Source organism: Hemitrygon akajei, chromosome 13 (assembly GCF_048418815.1).
Source record: "Hemitrygon akajei chromosome 13, sHemAka1.3, whole genome shotgun sequence".
Classification (NCBI taxonomy): Eukaryota; Metazoa; Chordata; class Chondrichthyes; order Myliobatiformes; family Dasyatidae; genus Hemitrygon; species Hemitrygon akajei.
The window spans coordinates 31,937,291-31,961,654 of NC_133136.1; the positions used below are offsets into that span (position 1 = coordinate 31,937,291).

At 39.8% G+C, this 24,364-nt stretch overlaps 1 protein-coding gene across 3 annotated transcripts in view; it reads right to left on the bottom strand.

The window, feature by feature from the left end:
- Window positions 1-1,829: 1,829 nt before the first annotated feature.
- Window positions 1,830-24,364, bottom strand: part of pigo (phosphatidylinositol glycan anchor biosynthesis, class O) — a 52,151-nt gene continuing 29,616 nt past the window's right edge. Inside the window, exons 7-10 of one of the 3 annotated variants that reach the window (XM_073064341.1) lie at window positions 23,028-23,231; window positions 13,889-14,076; window positions 9,283-9,353; window positions 1,830-3,208 (exon numbers count right to left, since the gene is read on the bottom strand). In XM_073064341.1, the coding sequence (XP_072920442.1) occupies window positions 3,082-3,208; window positions 9,283-9,353; window positions 13,889-14,076; window positions 23,028-23,231 (590 nt within the window). In that variant the 3' untranslated portion in view covers window positions 1,830-3,081. Of the gene's footprint in view, window positions 3,209-9,282; window positions 9,354-9,669; window positions 12,186-13,888; window positions 14,094-23,027; window positions 23,232-24,364 lie in introns of those variants that run through there. The other 2 variants (XM_073064342.1, XM_073064343.1) reach the window with 2 other exon arrangements.

The window sequence follows — 24,364 nt, forward strand, 5'->3', positions numbered from 1 at the left end:
GGCAAATGGAATTTTAGCATTCATTTCAAGAGGATGAGAAAGGAAGGCTGTAATGTTGAGACTTTATAAAACACTGGTGAGGTTTCACTTGGAGGATTGAGAGTACATTTGGGCTCTTATTTTAGAAAGGATGTGCTGAAACTGGAGATGGTCAAAGAATGCTCACAAAAATGATTCTGGGATTGAATGGCTTGTCATATAAAGTGTGTATCACAGTATCTACCTGTATTCACTAGAATTCAAAAGAATGAGGGGTGACCTCATTGAATAGCCTTGTATCGCATGGTGAAAGCCCTTGATAGAGTGGATGTAGAGAAGATGTTTCCTATAGTGGGAGAGTCTAAGACCAGAGGACATAGCCTCAGAATGGAGGAGTGTCCTTGGAAAGAAGATTAGAAAGTTCTTTAGCCAGAGGGTGGTGAATCTGTGGAATTCTTTGCCACAAGAAGGCAGGAGATTGTGGCTGAGAAGAAAATTGCATCAGCAATGATGAAATGGTGGAGTAGACTCGATGGTCCAAATGGCCTAATTCTGCTCCTATATCTTAAAATCTTATTCACCCATTATATTTAAGACCATGAGAGCTCTTTTAAGTAATGATGGAATAAAACAGAAGAAATTATTCAAATATGGGTTAACAAATTACCCTCTGGCAAAGGAAAATGCAGCTAAGACCAGTTGCTGCTGAAATGAACTTTAACGCTGTTTCTCTGATTAACCTACTGCAGTTTCTAGATAGATTTAGCTACAGTGGCCATATCCTTGTTGATAAATCTGAAGCCTTTGCTTTTTTAAATTTTGTAGCTATCACTGTTTCAGTACTCTGGTGGGATGTGTTTATGTGGTAAAATGTATTGATGCAACTGAAACTAATGCATAAAATATGCATCAACTTTCCAAATCAAATTAGTATTATTTAACAAACTTTTAATGTGAGCAAGGCAACTGTATTCAGTTTTTAGGATTACATCTTAAAAAAAACAGCAGAGTACTGAACAGCAGGAAGCAATATAATGTTATTGGGAAAAGATGAAGGAGAAGAATGGAGGATACTCATCCCTGAATAGGAGGCAGACGTCGATCCCAGGGGATCATGAGTTTGCACCTCTGCTGGACTGTGTCCTCTGCAGGGTGCAAGCCTGGGGGGGGGAGAAGATCTGAAGAACCAGCTGTTGCCCATGCAGCGGGCTCCCCCTCTCCATGCCACTGATGTAGTCCAAGGGAAGGGCAAGCGCCAATACAGCTTGGCACCAGTGTTGTCGTAGAGGTTGCCAGGGTGAATGTGTACTCTACATAGCACCATCCAGAGACAGAGAAGCAGTTTCAGCGACAGGTTACTATCGATGCAATGCTCCTCAGACAGGATGAAGAGGTCAATACTCCCCAATGCCATTAGGCTTTACAATTCTACCGCCAGGACTTAAGAACTTTTTAAAAGCTATTATTAATGCTTTTTGAGATAGTGATTTAGATGCATATCATATTTTTTACTGAGTTAAGTATTGTATGTAATTAGTTTTGCTACAACAAGTGTATGGGACATTGGAAAAAAAGTTGAATTTCCCCATGGGGATGAATAAAGTATCTATCTATCTATCTATCTAAACTGCCTTAGGGACCCCGGCTCCCCAGATTTCTTCCTCTGGGTTTACTCCCAAAGCCTTTCCCATGGGTGGGTATGGCCACAAGGCAGCGGAGGTTTAAAATCAGAGTTTTCCTTCTCCATAGAAGACAAAAAATATTCTAATATTTATCTAGCCAAGTTTCTGTTTCTACAGCAAAACAGATTAAGTGTGATGCACAATATGCAAGGATTATGGCTTGAATAATTTGTTTTACACACAAAGTCTTTATTCAACATTCTTCAATTTGTTTAACAAATACTACAAAATTTCATAAGAAGTCAAATGATATTTAACTTACAAGACAAACACTGCAACAACACTAAATGAATGAACAATTACCTTTATCTACATTAGTCAGTTTTATTGATTTTAGGGAAGAAATAATTTAATCTGCACTGCTGCAATATATCAATAATATAAAACAGCTCTTTTCACAGAAGCCTTTTTAATTAAAAATATTAATTATGATTACATTTACAAAACTTACTGAACACAGGATGAGCTTAATATTTAGCTTAAATCAAATAAAATTGCAGATGCAAGATTCTGAAACAAAAACAGATGTTGGAAGATCAAGTAGCATCAGTAGAAAGAGAAAGCAGAGTGTTTCCTCAGAATTGGAAATGTGTATGCTGCTGAAGCATGAAAACGCTGGAGTAGATAATTAAACTTTTGAAACTGGAGAACTGCAAAATCAAAATACTTAACCTAAATGAGTTTGGCATTCTAGGATGAATATTCTGCTCATATTATGGCAAATATATAAAGGAACAGGAAATTGTAAAGTACCTCCAAACATGTACCTCTCAAGTAACTTAGCTGAACTAATAGAACCGCTTTGTGCATACCTTTCAAGGATTTGCACAACATGTGTGCATGTAAATTTATATTTGAGCAATCCTTGCAATATGTCTACTTTCAGAGCTATCATAAACAAAGTTTGGTACTTGACATATGAAAAATTTTACATACCTGTTTTTGTTTTGTAATTACATTTGCAGTCAGCAGCAATTTGCCACATTACAAAACAAACTTTGGAGTTAAAATAAAAACACATAGCCTAGGTTTTCTATGCTTGATGTCATTCACTAGAATAAAAGAATTTTTAAGTTTAGGTCATCATATCTACTTACCACAAGCCATACAAGTGCTAGAAGTACACCCTTATTTACAAATAAACTCTTTCAAGTATTTGTCAACACCAAGAAACAGCAAACAGTTTTACTTTTCCTTCAGTGGCTCAAATCTCCTGAATCGTGCGTACAATAAAAACTCAGCATTCATTTGTTGGCTTCAGAAGGCAAGAAGGTAAATTGTGCTTTTTTTCCCGCAATGATAAATGTCTAGAGATAATTACAATGTCGTGGTTGGTTTTCTTTTGGCATTCAGTGAGGTTGACAATTGTAACACTCCATAGCAATCTTCACTGGACTTCATTTGTAAAGGTATTAATTAACTATCTTGACTGCTTCAGTAATTCTTTAAACCATGTATTGACACCGACATCCACACGCATCACAAAACAAAAGGTGATAACAAGGTAGATATTTGTAACAATAAAGCCCAAAGCCTCAAAAAGAAACCTAGAAAGCAAAAAGAAGAAAATAAACGTCAAATTTAGGAAGCAACTGTCATTCAATTCAAACAAAAGATACAAGTGAATTTTTTTGTAGGTAAAAAAAATCGTAAATGCTGGAGATCTGAGATTAAAACAGAAAATGCTGGAAATACCTGGAATCATTAGAACTGCTTCTGATAAAAGGCAATATTATTTATTTCTGCATACAGGCTACCTACCAAAGTATTACCAGTGTTTCCTGTTTTTATTTGATGCATTTCAAAAAATTTAATCACCGGAAGTGGGAGTGGTAAGACCCTCTCCTACTTCCGCTTGGAAGGTGCACATAAATGTCTTGAACCAACCGTCTTGCTAAACTATTATAGTTGATGGGTTACAAGTCCTTGCTTAAATTATTACTATTGGGAAGAAGACCAACCCAACATGCATCAATAGATGTAAATGAACAGCAGGAAGCATATCTAAAAATGAGGCAACCTGAAAATGAAATTTCAAACTATTAAAACTTACAACAAAGCAGTGAACCAAACTGGTTCCATAGTTCAACCACAATTTGTGACTGAATTTGTCATCAATCAATGCCATAAGTACTGTATGATTTATGGTTATGTTTTTCTTGTAAATGTTCTGTCTCTGATGCTAAGTAACAATGATATTGCTGCAAGTTATTTGTGGACACTATGACAGTAAACTTATTTTAATTTACCCACTAATTACTGAGAGTGGTAGCTGTGTGGAACAAGCTTCCAGTAGAAATGGTAGAGGCAGATTCAATATTGTCATTTAAAGTAAAATTGGATAGGTATATGGACAGGAAGGGAATGGAGGGTTATGGGCTGAGTGCGGGCCAGTGGGACTAGGTGAGAGTAAGCGTTCAGCATGGACTAGAAGGGCCGAGATGGCCTGTTTCTGTGCTGTAATTGTTATATGGTTATAAGTTGACCATTGATGGTCAATTTTATTTATTTATTTGGAGATATAGTGTGGTGACAGGCCATTCCAGCCCAGTGAGCCCACACCACCCAATTTCTCATATATGAGTAATTAGTCTACAAACTCGTAAGTCTTTGGAATGTGCAAGCAAACCTGCTTGGTCATGGGGAGAATGTACAAACTCCTTACAGATAGCGGAACAATTGAACTTGGGTTGTTGGTGCAGTAATAGTGTTACGCTAAAGAGTAAACTACCGTGTTGGATTTGATTTAGTCAAAACAGGCAAAAAAAATTAATTCTAAAAGGTTAGTTGAAAAGGTTTCAACTTCAGAAGAGTGCTACAAACCCTTGTTTAGTTGACATCTGGGATCATACCAAATATGAGGGAAGAAGTTTACGATTTTTGATAGTCATCATCTCAGTCCCACAATATTTTTATATTTGTTCTTTAAAGAAGTGTCTATGGGCTTAAGCACCTTGAGCTGTTTCAACTAAACATTTTTTATTCATGTTGATGATAACAGAGTTACTGACAATCAACACCTGAACACATTTTGTTTTTTTTATTGATACGTGTCGAGAAATATTTGCTCATACTTAACTGTCCATTTATCATTTCAGGAACACCACCACTGCAACCCTCAATTTTCAAAGGCTCAAACTTCTAGAGCTATCTGCCTAATAGTTCTGAGGGAATTCCTGTACCACTTGGTCAGCTATGGTTCTGAAGATGCCTTGCCAAATTCTCAATACAACTAGAAATGAGCAATAAATATAATCTTGCCAGCAAAACCCTTATGCTACAAAAGGCTAATTTTGGTAAATACTCAAGATCAAACAAAGTCACTAATGCAGTTGACTCAATTTCCAAAATTCATCTGATCTGGAGTACTATTTCACAATTTACTTTATGATAGTTGATTACAAAACCAGTTTATCAAAACATAAATTTCTTTCTGAATCTGAGAAAACTGAACATATAACATATTAAGGATGAGTTCATTTACTTTTCACTCAGCAGACATACCAAAATTTGCATTAATTTAAATCAATTTTTAAATTTATATTGGCAAAAGTTATTATATAGTAAAACTCCAGTTAATCTAGCTGCTGGGAATTCTGGTAATGTAGAACTGATAGATTTTATGGACTATTTAATCTTATTCCAATTAATACTACAGTGTCCAGTTCCTATTGAATTTTGTTTATAAGCTATTGGAGTTGTATAATGACTTTTACAGCAAACTTAGCAATGTTAAAGGGAGTGTGGGAAATTAGACCCTGCAAGGTTAAAGGGAGTAGAAGAAACAGGACCTCATTGCATTGAAGAGAACACTCAAGTCAGCACTCAAACTTCAAAATTCAAAGCAAATTTATTATCAAAATACATATATGTCACCTGAGATTCATTTTCTTGCAGGCATTCACAGTAGATAAAAAGAAACACAATAGAATCAATGAAAAACCGCACACAAAGACGGACAAATGCATTAAACTGTGCAAATACAAAATAATAATCAATAAATAAGCAATATCTCATTGATTCAAATGCCAATCCATTAGGATTTCCAAATAATTAGTGGAATATTATAGTATACACGTCTAAGTTTTTACATTGCTGTGAAGCACTTTAACAATAAGAACATCTCGTCATTGTAGTTATAAAATGCCAAATATTAATGTAAAAGAACTCTTAGAGGCAAGAGATCATAATATGATCAAATTCACCCTAAAATTTGAGAAGGAGAAGCTAAAGTCAGATGTATCAGTATTACAGTGAAGTAAAGGGAATTATGGAGGCATGAGAGAGGAGTTAGCCAGAATTGATGGGAAAGGAACTCTGGCAGGGATGATGGCAGAGCAGCAATGGGTGGAATTTCTGGAAGCAATTTGGAAGACATTAGTAATGATTTTTCAAGAATCACTAGATTCTGGAATGGTTCCAGAAGACTGGAAAATTGCAAGTGTCACTCCACTCTTCAAGAAGGGAGAGAGGCAGAAGAAAGAAACTGAGGGAAATACATGTTAGTAGGGAAGTGGTGTTAGGTAAATTGAAGGGATTAAAGGCAGATAAATCCCCAGGGCCAGATGGTCTGCATCCCAGAGTGCTTAAGGAAGTAGTCCAAGAAATAGTGGATGCATTAGTGATAATTTTTCAAAACTCCTTAGATTCTGGATTAGTTCCTGAGGATTGGAGGGTGGCTAATGTAACCCCACTTTGTAAAAAAGGAGGGAGAAGAACCGGGGAATTATAGACCGGTTAGCCTGACATCGGTGGTGGGGAAAATGCTAGAGTCGGTTATCAAAGATGTGATAACAGCACATTTGGATAGCGGTGAGATCATCGGACAAAGTCAGCATGGATTTGTGAAAGGAAAATCATGTCTGACGAATCTTATAGATTCTAGTAGAGTGGATCTACTAGAGTAACTGGTAGAGTGGATAGGGGAGAGCCAGTGGATGTGGTATATTTGGATTTTCAAAAGGCTTTTGACAAGGTCCCACACAGGAAATTAGTGTGCAAACTTAAAGCACACAGTATTGGGGGTATGGAATTGATGTGGATAGAGAATTGGTTGGCGGACAGGAAGCAAAGAGTGGGAGTAAACGGGACCTTTTCAGAATGGCAGGCAGTGACTAGTGGGGTACCGCAAGGCTCAGTGCTGGGACCCCAGTTGTTTACAATATATACTAATGATTTAGACGAGGGAATTAAATGCAGCATCTCCAAGTTTGCAGATGACATGAAACTGGGGGCGGTGTTAGCTGTGAGGAGGATGTTAAGAGGATGCAGGGTGACTTGGATAGGTTAGGTGACTGGGCAAATTCATGGCAGATGCAATTTAATGTGGATAAATGTGAGGTTATCCACTTTGATTGCAAGAACAGGAAAACAGATTATGATCTGAATGGTGGCCGATTAGGAAAAGGGGAGGTGCAATGAGACCTGGGTGTCATTGTACACCAGTCATTGAAAGTGGGCATGCAGGTACAGCAGGCGGTGAAAAAGGCAAATGGTATGTTGGCATTCATAGCAAAAGGATTCAAGTACAAGAGCAGGGAGATTCTACTGCAGTTGTACAAGGCCTTGGTGAGACCGCACCTAGAGTATTGTGTGCAGTTTTGGTCCCCTAATCTGAGGAAAGACATTCTTGCCATAGAGGGAGTACAGAGAAGGTTCACCAGATTGATTCCTGGGATGGCAGGATTTTCATATGAAGAAAGACTGGATCGACTAGGCTTATACTCACTGGAATTTAGAAGACTGAGGGGGGATCTCATCGAAACATATAAAATTCTAAAGGGATTGGACAGGCTAGATGCAGGAAGATTGTTTCCGATGTTGGGGAGGTCCAGAACGAGAGGTCACAGTTTAAGGATAAAGGGGAAGCCTTTTAGGACCGAGATGAGGAAAAACTTCTTCACACAGAGAGTGGTGAATCTGTGGAATTCTCTGCCACAGGAAACAGTTGAGGCCGGTTCAATGGCTATATTTAAGAGGAAGTTAGATATGGCCCTTGTGGCGAAAGGGATCAGGGGGTATGGAGAGAAAGCAGGTACAGGGTTCTGAGTTGGATGATCAGCCATGATCATACTGAATGGCGGTGCAGGCTCGAAGGGCCAAATGGCCTACTCCTGCACCTATTTTCTATGTTTCTATGAAACTATAGGCCAGTTAATATGACCTCAGTGGTTGGGAAGATGTTAGTTGATTATTAAGGAGAGGTCTTGGAGGCACATGATAAAATAAGCAGTAGTCAGCATGGCTTCCACAGGGAACATCTTGCCTGACATATCTTTTGGAATTCTTTGAAGAAATAACAAAACATGCAGGATAGACAAAGGAAAATCAGTTGATGTTGTGTCCTTGGATTTTCAGAAGACCTTTGACAAGGTGCCACACGTGATGCTGCCTAACAAGCTACAAGTCCGTGGTATTACAGGAAAGATTCCAGCATGGATAAGGCAGTGGCTAATTGGCAGGAGACAAAGAGTGGGAATAAAGGGAGCCTTTTCTGACTGGCTGCTGGTGACAAATGGTGTTCCACAGGGATCTGTGTTGGGACCGGTCCTTTTTACATTATATGTCATTGATTTGGATGATGGAATTGATGGCTTTGTTGCAAAGTTTGCAGATCATATGAAGATAGCTGGAGGGACAGGTAGTTTTGAAGAAATAGAGAGAAGGACTTAGGCAGATTAAGAGAATGGGCAAATAAATGGCAGATGGAATACAGTGTCGGGAAGGGTATGGTCATGCATTTTGGTAGAAGAAGGGTAACTAATTTCTAAATGGAGAGAAAATTTTAAAAAAACAGATGCAAAGGGACTTGGGAGTCCTTGCACAGGATTCTTTGAAGATTAATTTGCAGGTTTGAGTCTGTGGTGAGGAAGGTGAATGCAATGTTAGCATTCATTCCAAGAGGACAAGAATATAAAAGGAAGGATGCAATATTGGAACTTTATAAAGCACTGGTGAGGCCTCACTTGGAGAACTGTGAACAAGTTTGGGCCCCTTTTGTTAGAAAGGATGTGCTGAAACTGGAGAGGGTTCAAAGGAAGTTCATGAAAATGCTTCAGGATTGAATGCCCAGTCATATGAAGAGCGTCTGATGGCTCTAGGCCTGAATTGACTAGAATTCAGAAGAATGAAGGGTGACCTCATTGAAATCTATCGACTGGTGAAAAATCTTGATAGAGTGGACGTGGAGAGGATGTTCCTATGGTGGGAGAGTCTAAGACCAGAGGACACAGCCTCAGAGTAAAGGGGCCTCCTTTTAGAATGGAGATGAGGAGGAATTTCTTTAGCCAGAGGCCAGTGAATCTGTGGAATTTTTCGCCACAGACAGCTGTGGAGGCCAAGTCTTTATGTACATTTAAGGCAGAGGCTGATAGATTCTTGATTGGTCAGGGCATGAAGGGACATGGGAAGAAGGCATGAGATCAGAGCCAAGAGGAAAACTGGATCAGCCATGATGAAATGGTGGAGCAGACTTGTTAGGCCAAATGGCCTAATTCTGCTCCTGTATCCTATGGTCTTAATAAAGGAGCAGTAAATGTAGAAGCAGTAAATCACTGCTTGTTTAAAAAAAATGTTTCCGATCTACTAATAGTTAGCAGCTCACTAATGAAGCATAACTTACTTTGGTGCAAAGATCTTCCAAACCATTAAATGTCTCCTTAATATGGCCGCTGCACACACAGAAGCAAGCAGCTGTATAGAGAAGGAAAAGTTTATTAAATCTTAAGTAACAGAACATTTAATTAAAAAACAAATTGATTTCATTTAATGACAAACACGAGAAAGTCTGCAAATGCTGGAAAACCAAATTAACACACAGAGAATGCTGGAGGAACTCAGCAGGTCAGGCAACATCAGTGGAAAAGAGTAAACAGTCAACAGTTCAGGACAAGACCCTTTTTCAGGACCGAGAAGGAAGGGGAGGGGGAATGCCTGAATAAAAAGTGGGTGGGGGAAGGCTAGCTGGAAGGTGATTGGTGAAGCGACATGGGTGGGAAAGGTCACGGACTGGAGAAGAAAGAATCTGATAGGAGAGGAGAGTGGACAATAGGACAAAGAGAGGGTGGTGGGGACCAGGGGGAAGTAATAGGCAGCTGAGAAATGAAAAGTCAGAGTGGGGAATGGGGTGGGGGGGCCTGTTGAATTTGTTCACAGGAAAGAGATATCAATATTCATGCTATCAGGTTGGAGGTATCCAGACAGAATACAAGGTGTTGCTCCCCCACCCTGAGGGTGGCCTCATCTGGGCACGAGGAGGCCTAGATCAACACATCAGGATGGGAATGGGAATCGGATTTAAAGTGTTTGGCCACCGGGAAAACTCCCTTGTGGCAGTAAGTGCAGAGGTGCTTGACAAAGTTATTCCCAACTTACAACAGGCCTCACCAATGTACAGGAGGCCACACCGGGAACACTAGACACTACAGGTGACCCCAGCAGGTGAAGTATTTGGTTATCTGGAAGGACTGTTTGGGGCAGTGAATTGAGGTGAGGGAGGAAGTGTATGGGCAGGTATAGCATTTGGGCTATTTGCAGGATTAAGTGCCTGGTGGGATATTAGTGGGGAGGGAGCGATCCTTGTGAAAAGTGGGGGGGGGGGGCGGCGAAGGTAGGCAAAGATATATTTAGTGGTAGAATCCCTTTGGAGGTGGCCGATGTTGTGGAGGCTAATATGTTGAATGCAGAGGCTAATTGGGTGGTAGGTAAGGACAAGAGGGACTCTATTACTACTGTGGCGGTGGGAAGATAGGGTGAGCACAAATGTACAGGAAATGGAGGAGATGTGACTGAGGGCAGCATCAATAGTAGAGAGGGGGAAACCCCGTTCTTTAAAAGAGGAGGATGTCCTGGAATGGAAAACTGCATCCTGGGAACAGATGCGACGGAGGTGAAGAAGCTGAAAATAGCATTTTCACAGGAGATAGGGTGGGAAAAGGTACAGTCAAGATAACCATGGGAATCAGTAGGTTTATTAAAAATGTCGGTTGACCGTTTGTCTCCAGAGAGATCAAGAAAGTGGAGGGAGATGTCAGAGATGGACTAAGTGAATTTAAGGGCAGGGTGGAAGTTAGAGGCAAAATTGATAAAATTGATGAGTTCAGCATGGGTGCATGATACAGTGCCAGTGCAGTTGTAAATGTAGCGGAGAAGAATTGGGGAGCATAACTGGGAAAGGCTTCAAACATAGATGGTTTGACATAGCCGACGAAGAGGCAGGCATAGCGTGGGCCCATGTGAGTGCCCATGGCTACCCCTCGGGTACGGAGAAAGTGGGAACTGAAGGAAAAATTGTTCGGGGTGAGGACCAGTTCTGCCAGACAGAGGAGGGTGGTGGTGGAGAGGGTTGTCTGGTTCTTTTGTTAAGAAAGAAGCTTTTTGGGGGTTTGAGGTTTCCTGATAGGGGATAGAAGTGTATCAGAACTGAGCATCCATGGTGAAGATGAGGCGGTCACAGGGTCGGGGAACTGAAAGTTACTGAGGATGTTGAGGGCATCAAAAGTATCATGGATGTGGGTGGGAAGGGACTGAAGGGACTGAAGGGAAGGTGATAGAATGGATTCAAGACATGAAGACACAAATTCAGTAGGGCAGGAGCAGTTAAGAGTCAATGGGTCTACCCGAACAGTCTGGTTTGTGGATCTTAGGTAGCAGATAGAAGCGATCAGAGTGGGTAAGGGAACAATGAGTTTGGTGACAGTGGTTGGAAGTTCTCCAGAGTGGATGATGTCAGTAATGGCATTGGAGACAGTTTTCTGATAGTCTGAAGTGGGGTCCTCCTTGAGGGATAGATATGAGGAGGTGTCTGGCCTGGCCTCCGCGAAATAGAAGTCAATGCACCATACTACAGCAGCACCTCCTTTGTCTTCTCTGTCCTGAAGAAGTGTCTTGGCCTGAAACATCGACTGTTTACTCGTTTTGATAGATGCTGTCTGACCTGCTGACTTCCTCCAGCATTTTGTGTGTGTTGATTTTATTTAGTGTATTCCTTTAAGCACCTATTTTACTCCCAATATAATTTACATCAGTTTAGCAAAATTTATAGATTACATAGAGGATATAAGTGAGATCTTAAGAAAGCAGTTAGGAGGGCAAAGAGAGAACAGGCCAACACAATTAAAGATAATTCTAAAACCTTTTGTAAGTGTACGAAAAGAGGGTAGCTAGGGAAAGAATAAGAACCTTAGAAACCAAAAGGGGAGTCACTGTGTGCAGCCAGGGTTTACGTATGTTGTTGTGAATTATTAGTATTCACAAGGGAGAAGGGTGGGAGAGGGGATGAAGCTGGGAGAGGATTGCATTATAGTTTGGGACATGTACTCATTAAGAAAGAGCAAGAGTTAGAGATAATGACACAAAATTGCTAATTACCAGGATTAGAGGCAACTCCTCAGGGCCTGATAAAATCCATCAAGGTGTTATGGGAACCAAGGAAGGAGTTGCTGGGATTCTGATGGAGACTTTTTGCATCAGCTTTAGCCATGGATGAGGATGCAGAAGACTGAAGACTGGAGAGTAGTAATATTCCTATAGTCAAGATGGGCAATAAGGACAAGCCAAGAAATTACAGGCTGGTGAGCCTTACATCAGTTGATTGAAATGAATTGAAATGTTATTGGGCAAAAAATTCCTAGGGATAGGATTTATGATCATCTGGAAAGGCAGGGATATTTAGGGCTATCAACATCTTTTGGGAAATCCTGACTCACGAATTTGGCACATGTGGACTTCAGCACGAACTTTGACAAAGTACTGAACAGCAGGCCAGTCCAGGAAGTTAAGGCACATGAGATCCAATGTATTTTCGCAAACAGATCCAGAAATTGACTTGATGAGAGGAGGAAAAGGGCCTGACGAAGGGTCTCGCCCCGAAATGTCGACAGTGCTTCTCCTTATAGATGCTGCCTGGCCTGCTGTGTTCCACCAGCATTTTGTGTGTGTTGTTTTAATTTCCAGCATCTGCAGATTTCCTCATGTTTGCTCTGGAGGAAAAGGGCCATTGTTTTTCTTACTGGGAGTCTGCAATTAGTGGTGCATGACAGGAAGCTGTGATGGATCCTATATATATGTTATAACATCTGTGGCTTGAAATGCAAGACAAAGATCGGTGAAGCTGTAGACAGCAAGGATAGTTTCCTGAGGAATCAGTCTTCTCCTAACCTGGAGATGAGTGATTTAATCCAGAGAAATAGGAGGTAACGCATTTTGGGTTGTTTAATACTGCCTGGATACATATAGTAAGCAGCAGGGACTTGGGGAATTTGTCTAATATACAAAGAGTCCTCTGGATGCAAGTTCATAACTCCCTGAAAATGGTAACACAGACGGATAGGGTAGTGGAAAAAGGCATACAGCTTGCTTGCCTTCACAGGATGAGGTATTGAATTTAACAGCTGGGGCATTAAGCTGCAGTTGTACAATTCTTGCGCAAGACTACATTGGGAATAGTATGTGCACTTCTGGTGACCATGCCGTGGAAAGGATCTGGTGGGACTATAAAGAGTGCTGAATGGAGGGCTATAGTGACAAGGAGACAGCAGATGGGCCAGTATTGTTTTTGTTAGAATGCTAGACTCTGAAGATGACCTATTGAAGGTTTATAAAAATTATGAGGGGCATTTACTAAGGTAGAAATGTTATTGCTTTTTCCAAGGATGGGGGAGTCTAAAACTAAAGAAATACAAGTTTAAGGTGAGAGGGTAAAGTATTTAATGTGGACCCGAAAGACAAGTTTTTTCACAGAGGGGATGGCGGATATATCAAACAAGCTGCTAGAGATGGTGTTAGAGGAGGTGCAACTGCAATATTTAAAGAGCAAAAAATGATTTCTGAAGGAACCCAACTGGTCAGGCTGCGTCTGTAGAAGGAAATGGAAAGTTATCTGAAGAATCTACTGTGAAATACAGCTCAAAACACCCTCTTATTGGGTTGAGAAAGGCACAGGGAAAAACAAGATCTGTTGCAGCATCCAAGATGCAGCAATGTTGACAAAGGCCAAGGCAATGACCCTGTGAAATTATTGTCAAGTATTTTGTAGCTGTAAGCTACCAGAGGGTCAATTAATTCCCCTGACTACACAATAGTTAGAGAGCATCATATCTGCAGTCTGACTGACACATTATAGAACTTATTTAATACAATGACATCATAGCTAATTTAATTTTTCCTGAGAATGGCACTGCAGAATTACAGTAACTTGACTTTTGTGTGGAATAGATAATACAAAATACCTGCACACCGTAGGCAAACAAGTATCTCATTCCCAGTTGCAGCATGGCTATAGAAAACTTCTGAGGATTTTCTCGCAATCTCATCTCCATCATCAGCTCCTCCTCTCCACATTCCTTCCTGGCGATCTTGCTTTTAGTGTTTTTCACTTCACGGATAAATGGCCAAAGCAGTAACAAGGGACATCCCACTATCTCAAGAATATAACTGAAAAGTCAGTTAAAAGTTTCAATGCATTTTATTGCAAGGTTGATAATATTTTATTAATATACTTTTAGCACCAGCTTGTAATGTAGTTAATCCAAGATATTATGATTAATCACATTGACAATCTGGACACTTTGTATGGCATCATCCTACTGCCACCCACCTCACACACCCCCTCACCTACTAATGCACACAATTAATCTTCCATTCCTTGAGGAGTGGACAGAGTGGGAGATTCTTGTATAGATGTATGGTGAAACAATGACAGACAATGAGAGGAATAGGTAGGATAGAGAGGCAGATTCTTCTCCCCAGGGTAGAAAATGTAGTGGAATCAGACAATTTGTTGGTGTTGAAGAGGTGTTTAGACAAGACTCATAAATATGAAGGAAATGGAGGGATATAGATGATGCACAGGAGGATGACATTTAGTATTAATTAGCACAACAATGTGGGCTAAATGGCCTGTCCAGTGCTCTACCTGTTCTATGTTTAATCTAACTATGGAAATATCATTTTCTTCAACCAATACTTAGAGGCATACATTCCAGCAGAAATTAACAAACAGCAAGAAAACAGGACACTGTTGTAACAGATGCCAATGGTAATTGTAGTGCTATGCTGCAGTCCCAAATGCTAATGTTTTACTTGGTTCATACAGTGAAAAAAAACTCAAAGTGGAGAAAAAAATAAATCTGGCAATTGCAGTCCAGTTGGTTAAATATCTCCAAACGTTTTGACAAACGTAGACTTGGAAAGTAAATTCACTAAAGATTTATAAAAGGATGAAACATGTTTAGTCAACATGAGACAAATTTTATGAAGTAACGGAGTCAGTTGATTAAGAAAATGAGTTGCTATGGTACATTTCACTTGCAAAAGGCACCTGAATCATATTAAGCTAGTTACCAAAAAAAGCCTCTTTAAAATGGGTAGCAGCAGCATAGAGTTGAAAAAAAAATTGGCTTCAGAAGTAAAAAAAAAGATGGGGTGGTGAATAGTTAAGTTGTGAAATGGAAGAAGATATACAAATGCATTATGCAAAATTCAGTACCAGGCATTTACAGTGCATATAAAAATTAAGTTAACTTATTCATACAGTAGATATAAATTAAGTCTCTTTTTTTCAAACATGAATGCAATAATTACTGACAATCTCTCTCAACACTGAAGATGAACTATCAAAAGCATATAGTCTCATTCCTTTGCATAATTATTATACAAAATCTTAAAATTATTTATGTCACAAGGAGCTGCATTTTGGGTTGTGGCCCATATGTGGCCCTGCATTTAATAACATCATGGTTTATCTGATTGTGACACTCTCATCTCCTCATTTATCAAATATTTATTGACCTCTGCCTTAGAGATAAAGACACTACTTTCACCACCCTTTGAGAAAGATTACCAAAGACTCATGTCCTTGAAGATGGGGAGAAAAAATGTCTTAAATGAACTATCCATTTTTAAATAGTGACCAATAGAATGTGACCAAAGCGAAACCCGTAGCATGACTGACAATGATGCTTCACTACCAGATAAACTCAATGCCTTCTATGCCTGCTTTGAAGGGAGAATATAACTACAGCTGTGAAGATCCCTGCTGCACCTGATGACCTAGTGATCTCTGTCTCAGAGGCCAATGTTAGACTGTCTTTAAAGAGGGTGAACCCTCACTGGGCGGAAGGTCCCGATGGAGTACCTGGTAAGGCTCTGAAAACCTGTGCCAACCAACTAGTGGGAGTATTCAAGGATATTTTCAACCTCTCACTGCTATGGGCAAAAGTTCCCATTTGCTTCAAAAAGGCAACAATTATACCAGTGCCTAAGAAGAATAATGTGAGCTGCCTTAATGACTATTGCCCGGTAGCACTCAAATCTACAGTGATGAAATGCTTTGAGAGGTTGGTCATGACTAGACTGAACTCCTGCCTCAGCAAGGACTTGGACCCATTGCAATTTGCCTATCGCCACAATAGGTCAATGGCAGATGCAATCCCAATGGCTCTTCACACAGCCTTAGACCACCTGGACAACACAAACACCTATGTCAGGATGCTGTTCATCGACTATAGCTCAGCATTTAATACCATCATTCCCACAATCCTGACTGAGAGGCTACAGAAGCTGGGCCTCTGTACCTCCCTTTGCAATTGGATCCTCGACTTCCTAACCAGAAGACCACAAGCTGTGCAGATTGGTGATAACATCTCCTCCTTGCTGACGATCAACAAGTGGTGTACCTCAGGGGTGTGTGCTTAGCCCACTGCTCTACTCTCTCTATACCCATGACTGTGGGGCTAGGCATAGCTCAAATACCATCTATAAATTTGCTGATGATACAACAATTGGTAGAATCTCAGATGGAGATGAGAGGGCATACAGGAGCGAGATGTGCCAACTAGTGGAGTGGTGTCGCAAGAAGACAAAAGAGCTGATTGTGGACTCCAGGAAGGGTAAGACGAAGGAACACATACCAATCCTCATAGAGGGATCAGAAGTGGAGAAAGTAAGCAGTTTCAAGTTCTTAGATGTCAAGATCCCTGAGGATCTAAACTGGTCGCAACGTATTGATGCAGTTATAAAGAAGGCAAAACAGCAACTATACATCATTAGGAGTTTAAAAAGATTTGGTATGTCAACAAATATACTCAAGAACTTCTATAGATGTACCATGGACAACATTCTGACAGGCTGCATCACTGTCTGGTATTGGGGCGGAGGAGCTACTGCACAGGACCAAAAGAAGCTGCAAAGGATTGTAAATCTAGTCAGTTCCATCTTGGATACTAGCCTACAAAGTACTCAGGACATCTTCAAAGAGCAGGGTCTCAGAAAGGCAGCATCCATTATTAAGAACCTCCAGCACCCAGGCCCTGCCCTTTTCTTATTATTACCATCAGGTAGGAGGTACAGAAGCCTGAAGGCATACACTCAGCAATTCAGGAACAGCTTTTTCCCCTCTGCCATCTGATTCCTAAATGGACTTTGAACCCACGAACACTGCCTCACTTTTATCTTCTTCTTCTTCATGTGCCTTGCGCGTTACATGCTTGGGCGATCATGGCTCTCCACATCGAACGATCCCCCACAGTGTCAATGATATCTTGCATGTTTAGGTTTGTTAGTTCTTTCACAGTGTCCATATATTTTCTTCTTTGCCTTCCTCTTCCGTGGTTCCCACGCGTACGGCCTTGTAATGTAAGGCATTCTGTTTCTCCCTTTCTGATGACATGGCCCAGGAAATTAAGTTTCCTCTCATTTAATGTTCTCATTAAAGATCTTTTTGTATGGGCACATTGGAGTACTATCTCATTAGTTACCCTATATCTATATGATAGTTTCAGCATTCCTCTAAGAAACCACATTTCTGTTGCTTCTAAGTTTCTTTGGAGTTCTGGTGTTATAGTCCGTGTTTCGGAAGCATACAGCAAGATTGACCAGATGTAACATTTTAGTAGCCTAAGCCTTGTTGTCATAGAAATGTGTCTGTTGGTAAACATGGGTTTCATTTTTTGGAAGTTGGTTTTGGCAATGGCAATTCTTCTTTTTATTTCTACTTTACTTCTAGCATCTTGTGATATAAAGCTACCAAGGTAATTAAAGCTGGTCTTTTGTTCAATCTCTTGGTTACTGATGTACAATTGGCAGTTGAGAGCATCCTGCTCTTTTGACATTACCACACATTTGTTTTTTTTTACAGTTGATGGTTAAACTAAAATCTGCACTTGTTTGTACTACTTTGTCGGGGAGGATTTGTAGGTCTTCTGCAGCACTTGCTATTAGGGTGGTATCGTCTGTATATCTTATATTGTTGATGTTAATACCTCCAATTTTTATTCCATCTAGGTCTTCTATTTCTCTGAGAAACATTTCACTATAGATATTAAATAATTCAGGTGAGGCAACGCATCTCTGTCTAACTCCTCTATGAATTTTAGTCCAACTGCTTATATTATCATCAATTTTTACTGCCGCCGTTTGATTCCAATATAAATTTTGAAGCAGTTGTTGGTCCCTTCCATCAATGTTTAGTTTAGCGAGAATTTGAAATAATTTTTCATGTTGCACTTTGTCAAATGCTTTAGTGAAATCAATAAAACATAAAAAGACATCATTTTGATATTCAATTGCCCTTTCTGAAAGCATTCGTAGTATGAAAATTGCATTCCTAGTTCCTCTATCCTCAATACCATATTGCAGTTTAGAAGTTTCTGGCCTTAACTTGTTTTTAATTCGACTCAGAACAATTCTCAACAAAATCTTTATTATGTGACTCTTAAGACTGATTGTTCTATAATTTTCGCAGTCAATAGTTCCAGGAATTTTCCGCAGAGTTATAAACACTGATTTCAAGACATCATCAATCGATACACCAGAATCATATATGCCATTAAACAGTTCAAAGAGAATATCTATGCCCAGATCTTCTAGGGCTTGTATCATTTGTAGCACTAAAGATCCAAGATGGCGGCGCGACACAGCTTGCAGTGGCCACTCCGGAACTGATTATCTGTTATTTGTGAAGTGGGATGCCATGTGCAATAATAATCGATTGAAAACGGACGTGGAAGCATGGAGAAACATCAGGAAATTCCAGGAAGACCTTCTTCGTTGCTGCTGCTGCTGTGAGGTCCGGGACTCTGCTGGGAAGAACAGGCCCCCAGTCCTCGGGGTCGCGTTGCTGATGGCCGTTGGCGGGGCCGTCTTAATACGCTTGGCAGAGGATGGTGCTCAGAGAAGCTGTGCCGGAGGGGATGGTCGTCGGCTCGGAGGTTCGACGGACTCAGGTCGCTTTCGGTGTGTGCTGCATCTGTGAGGCTGCTTTCGACGGAGCATTCACTGTGTGCTGCATCTGTGAGGCTGAGTCGGGCGGCGCCTTGGAAGTCCATAGTGGGGATACTCCCTTCTGCCGCCAGCGTGGGATGGCGAGTCTGTTGGGACCCTGGGGACTTGTGGAAACTGTGGTGATTTCTTTTGAACTTACAGTCCTTTAACATCTTGGACTATTTTTACTGTGCCCATAGTCTGTTTTTTTTTAATCAATTATGCTATTGTTTGCACTGTTGTAACTATATGATGTAATTATGTGGTTTTGTGCAGGTCTTGTAGCTTTAGTTTTTGGTCTTGTTTTTGTCTGGTGGATTTGGAGCTCCTTTCCGGGGAACGCGCTAGACGGTAGCGCAATATTAATACGCAGCAGCCTCTCCGGACTCTGGTTTGGGGATTGCCAAACGTTACATGGATTTTCTGGTGTAGTCTGTTTTGTCATATGCTTTTGTGATATCATTCTGGGAGAACGTTGTCTCATTTTTTTAACTGCATTGCATTTGTGGTTTCTAAATGACAATAAACTGAATCTGAATCTGATTTCCACTGAAATTTCATATCATTTCTGTTTTTTGCATGCTTTTTAATCTATTCAATATATATATAGGGTAATTAGATTTACTTATTTATTATTATTATTTTATTTTTTTCTTCTTGTTCTATATTATGAATTGCATTGAACTGCTGCTGCTAAGTTAACAAATTTCACGATGCATGCTGGTGATAATAAACCTGATTGATTGTTCTAGATTCTCCCAATATGCAATCTGTCAAGATCTTAAGTTTCAGTCAACATCACTGGAAACAAATGTAGTCTGTCCCATTTTTCCATTTAAGACAAGCTATCAATTCCAAATGTTATTGTACACTGAGTGAACCTTCTCTGAATTGCTTCCAATGCATGAATATGGTTTGTGAAATAGAGACTAAACTGTACATAATATCCCAGATGAGGCCACACCAGTGCTCTACCTACTACAGCATAACTTCTTTGCTTCTACTATTAATTCCCCTAATAATAAAAAAATTAGCTTTCCTAATTACTTTCTGAACCGGCATTCAATCCTTATGCAAAATTATACACTAAATCCCTTCCAAAGGTTTCAATGGTACATTTAACATCAGAGAAATGTATACACTTACCCTGTGCTAAGCTGAAATTTCTCATTTATATATGTACTTTTTAAAATTTTCCCTGTCAAAATATACAATTTCATATTTTTGCACATTATATTCCATTTGCCATATACTTTCTCACTTAATCAATCTATATCTATTCACAATCTACTTTCCTACCCATCTTTCTGCCATCTGCAAATTTAGCAACCAGCTTTAACCATACTTGAAAATTTTCCCTTGGATTGAGGAAAACTAAAAAAAATCAACTGCTGAGAAACTAGACTCATTTGTATGCTCAAATTTTAACTAGGAGTATATCATATACTTCCAGCTCTGTTTGTGATTTAAGCATTGTTGACATAGGGACTGGGCAACTTCAGAAACAAGTGTAGCCTGTCCTAGGAAAGCTGCTCAAGGACTACCCAAGGTTCTCAGAGTCTGCGATAACTCAATGGATGAGTTTCCCCTCACTTTCTGGTATTTAAGTGTTCATACACCCATGTAAAGAGGTCCTCAGTAATTAACACTAATGGCAGTGTTTTGCTACTGAGGAATCAATATGGTGGTGATTGGCTCTGTAAATGTAACGTCAGAGACTTGGGACACACATATACCTTCTGAGTCAAAGCAGAGTCTATGCCTGCAGTATTCAGAAAAATCACATTTACCATGTATCACAATTTGCTGCTCACTACAGTAACAGAGGCACAACCCAGCCAACAGATGCATCCACAGCCCAAGTAAAGCTCTACTCAATAATCATGACTTCTTCAATGGATTAGGATTCCATCCACATTGTGTCAGGTCAGAAGACACACCTTATTATGATTAATGCTACATTTTATGGCAGAACCTATTTACCTCAACTTACTCAGTAGTTAGTATTGCCCGGAAGGCTTGAACCTTCAGTATCTCATTTAACTATTGCAAAGGCTTGCTAGAGTAGCCACTGAATAATTCGTTTTCTATTTGCTTAGCTTTACAGATGTAAAATTTCTTTAAAATACCAAGCCCTTTGGATTACTGTTGCTGCTGATGGGTAACAGCCTCTGCAACTGAAAGTAATATACTTTATTGTGCCAATGATAATGAGCTCGAGATCCTTCAAGGGTTTGCATTTGAAGCTAATGAAGTTTGATGTCAGTAACCAATGTGAAACCCCTGACAAAACTCAAGTTGAAAGCAACATCAATATATTGCATAAATGGGCTTTTTCTGAGAGGTACAGTTCTTAATCATCAGAGATGGAAGCAAGTTTTGGCACACTGAAATCAAAATTTGCTTGGCAATAGGAGAGAGTGATGGGAAAGAATTGTTTCTGAAATTATGTATGCCTGTGACTGGTGTCACACAAGGACTGATGCTGGGACATTTGCTGTTTATGGCTACTTTATTAGGTACACCTGCTAGTTAATCAGTAAACAATTCATAAAAGCATGCAAAAATGGTCAAGAGTTTCAGTTGTTGTTCAGACCAAACATCAGACCGGGGGAAAAATGTGATCTAAGTGACTTTGACTGTGGAATGATTGTTGGTGCCAGACAGGGTGCTTCGCGTATCTCAGAAACTGCTGATCTCCTGGGATTTTCACACACAGTCTCTAGAGTTAACAGAGAATGGTGCAGTTTTGTGGGCAAAATGTCTTGTTAAGGAGAGAAGTGAGGAGAATGGCCAGACTGATTGAAGCTGATAGGAAGGCGACAGTAACTCAAATAACCATGTGTTACAACAGTGGTGTGTAGAAAGCATCTCTGAATGTGAACCTTTAAGTGGATGGGCTGCAGCGGCAGAACACCATGACCATACGCTCAGTGGCCACTTTATTAAGTACAGGAGGTAATTAAAGTGGCCACTGAGTGTATATGAATGACTTAAATGTGGAAGTGGGAAGCAAGATTGGTAAGTTTAAAGATGATGTGGCAATTGGTACAGTTCTTAGTATGGAAGCTGATTTTGGGCTACAAAGAGAATTGATGTGTTTAGAAGAATGAGGGGGTGGGGGAATCTCATTGAAACCTACAAAATATTGAAAGGCCTAGATAGAGTGAATGTGGTGAGGATGTTTCCTATAATGGGAGAGTTTAAGACCAGAGGAAATCCTCTGAATATGTCTTTTTAGAACAGAGATGAGAAGAAATTTATTTAGCCAGAGGGTGTTGAATCTGTGGAATTCATGGCCACCAGCAGCTTTGGAGACAAAGTCATTGAGTGTATTTAAAGTGAAGATTGATAGGTTCTTGATCAAAGCTTATGGGGAGAGGCAGGCAAATGGGGTTGAGAGGGAAAATAAATCAACTGAGCTGAATGGCCTAATACTACACCCATGTCTTATGGTCTATTTATGAATTTAGGTACTCCCCCTCTACTACAGTCATGTGTGCAGCTGCAATCTGTGTGTGGCAATGTGCCTTCAATGATCAATATTCTTGTGGTGGTGGTGCATTTTCTACAGGCGTCCAAAACTGGTTAACATGCCTTTAAAGGCTGTGCCAATTCAATTTTTAATGCACAATTCTGATGTAAAACATTCTAATAAGTTTTAAGGGTGTTTCTGGCTAATCTAATGGACCATATTAACACAATGGTACCGTGTGCACTGAAAATAGATGAGACCCTATTTCCAGTCAAATGTCTTTTTCTCCTTTTGTCCATTGGCATTGAATTCACCCACATATATTTACATTACTTCTCCATTAATTTCACTCTTCTTAAATATTTACTCAAGTCCCAGCGGTCTTGTTTCTGTCACTAGAGCCAATTATTGCATATAAAACTTGGCTCACACTACAGCCAATTATTACATATAAAACTTTAAATATCTAAACATGTAAGAAAAAGTCTTGGTAATGGCAGATATTATTCAGTGCTCTGCTGAAACAAAATATTTGCCAGCAACATACATTTCATATCACAATTTTCTTTGCAGATATTCATTTAGAAAATCTATTGAATAATACGGAATTTTTGAAGCAACAAAATAATTACCTGCAAAAAGAATATGAGAAGCAAATGTATTCATCCCAACTAACATTGCTGGCAGCACATTGGAGCTATGCCCTTCAGTGAACCCGACAAAGGCTGCATTCCACTGGATAGTCGGGAAAGTTGGCTGATGCCCAGTAGCATAAAAGAACTGTGTAGCTGTGAAGACCCAGGCTGTAACTGCAGACCACGGGACTGTAAAATAGCCTTCAAAAAAATATAATCAGTATGAAACATCTGTGATATTATATATGGAAATCAAATAATAGTCAATAATTAATTTGTAAAGCACATCTACCATCTGCTGAAACAACTAAATATCTACTTCAAAACTTTTACAGAAATTTTAGAATATAAAAATGAAATAACATGTAAATTTTTACTACATTTAATAATATAAAAATGGTTTATCCCATCTCACAATGTTATACATATTATGCCACCTTTCTAGCTGAAGATAGATAGATAGATAGATAGATAGATACTTTATTCATCCCCATGGGGAAATTCAACATTTTTTCCAATGTCCCATACACTTGTTGTAGCAAAAACTCATTACATACAATACTTAACTCAGTAATAATATGATATGCATCTAAATCACTAACTCAAAAAGCATTAATAATAGCTTTAAAAAAAGTTCTTAAGTCCTGGCAGTTGAATTGTAAAGCCTAATGGCATTGGGGAGTATTGACCTCTTCATCCTGTCTGAGGAGCATTGCATCGACAGTAACCTGTCGCTGAAACTGCTTCTCTGTCTCTGGATGGTGCTATGTAGAGGATGTTCAGGGTTTTCCATAATTGACCGTAGCCTACTCAGCGCCCTTCGCTCAGCTACCGATGTTAAACTCTCCAGTACTTTGCCCACGACAGAGCCCGCCTTCCTTATCAGCTTATTAAGACGTGAGGCGTCCTTCTTCTTAATGCTTCCTCCCCAACACGCCACCACAAAGAAGAGGGCGCTCTCAACAACTGACCTATAGAACATCTTCAGCATCTCACTGCAGACATTGAATGACGCCAACCTTCTAAGGAAGTACAGTCGACTCTGTGCCTTCCTGCACAAGGCATCTGTGTTGGCAGTCCAGTCTAGCTTCTCGTCCAACTGTACTCCCAGATACTTGTAGGTCTTAACCTGCTCCACACATTCTCCATTAATGATCACTGGCTCCATATGAGGCCTAGATCTCCTAAAGTCCACCACCATCTTGGAAGTATTGGTTGAAGAAATGATTCAAGGCAATTATAAAGTAGGAAGCTTCAAAGTTGATTGCCTTTGCTCTCAGTACTTAAGATTACGTTTTTAGTGAATTCAACCTTTTCAACGAACTTATCATGGA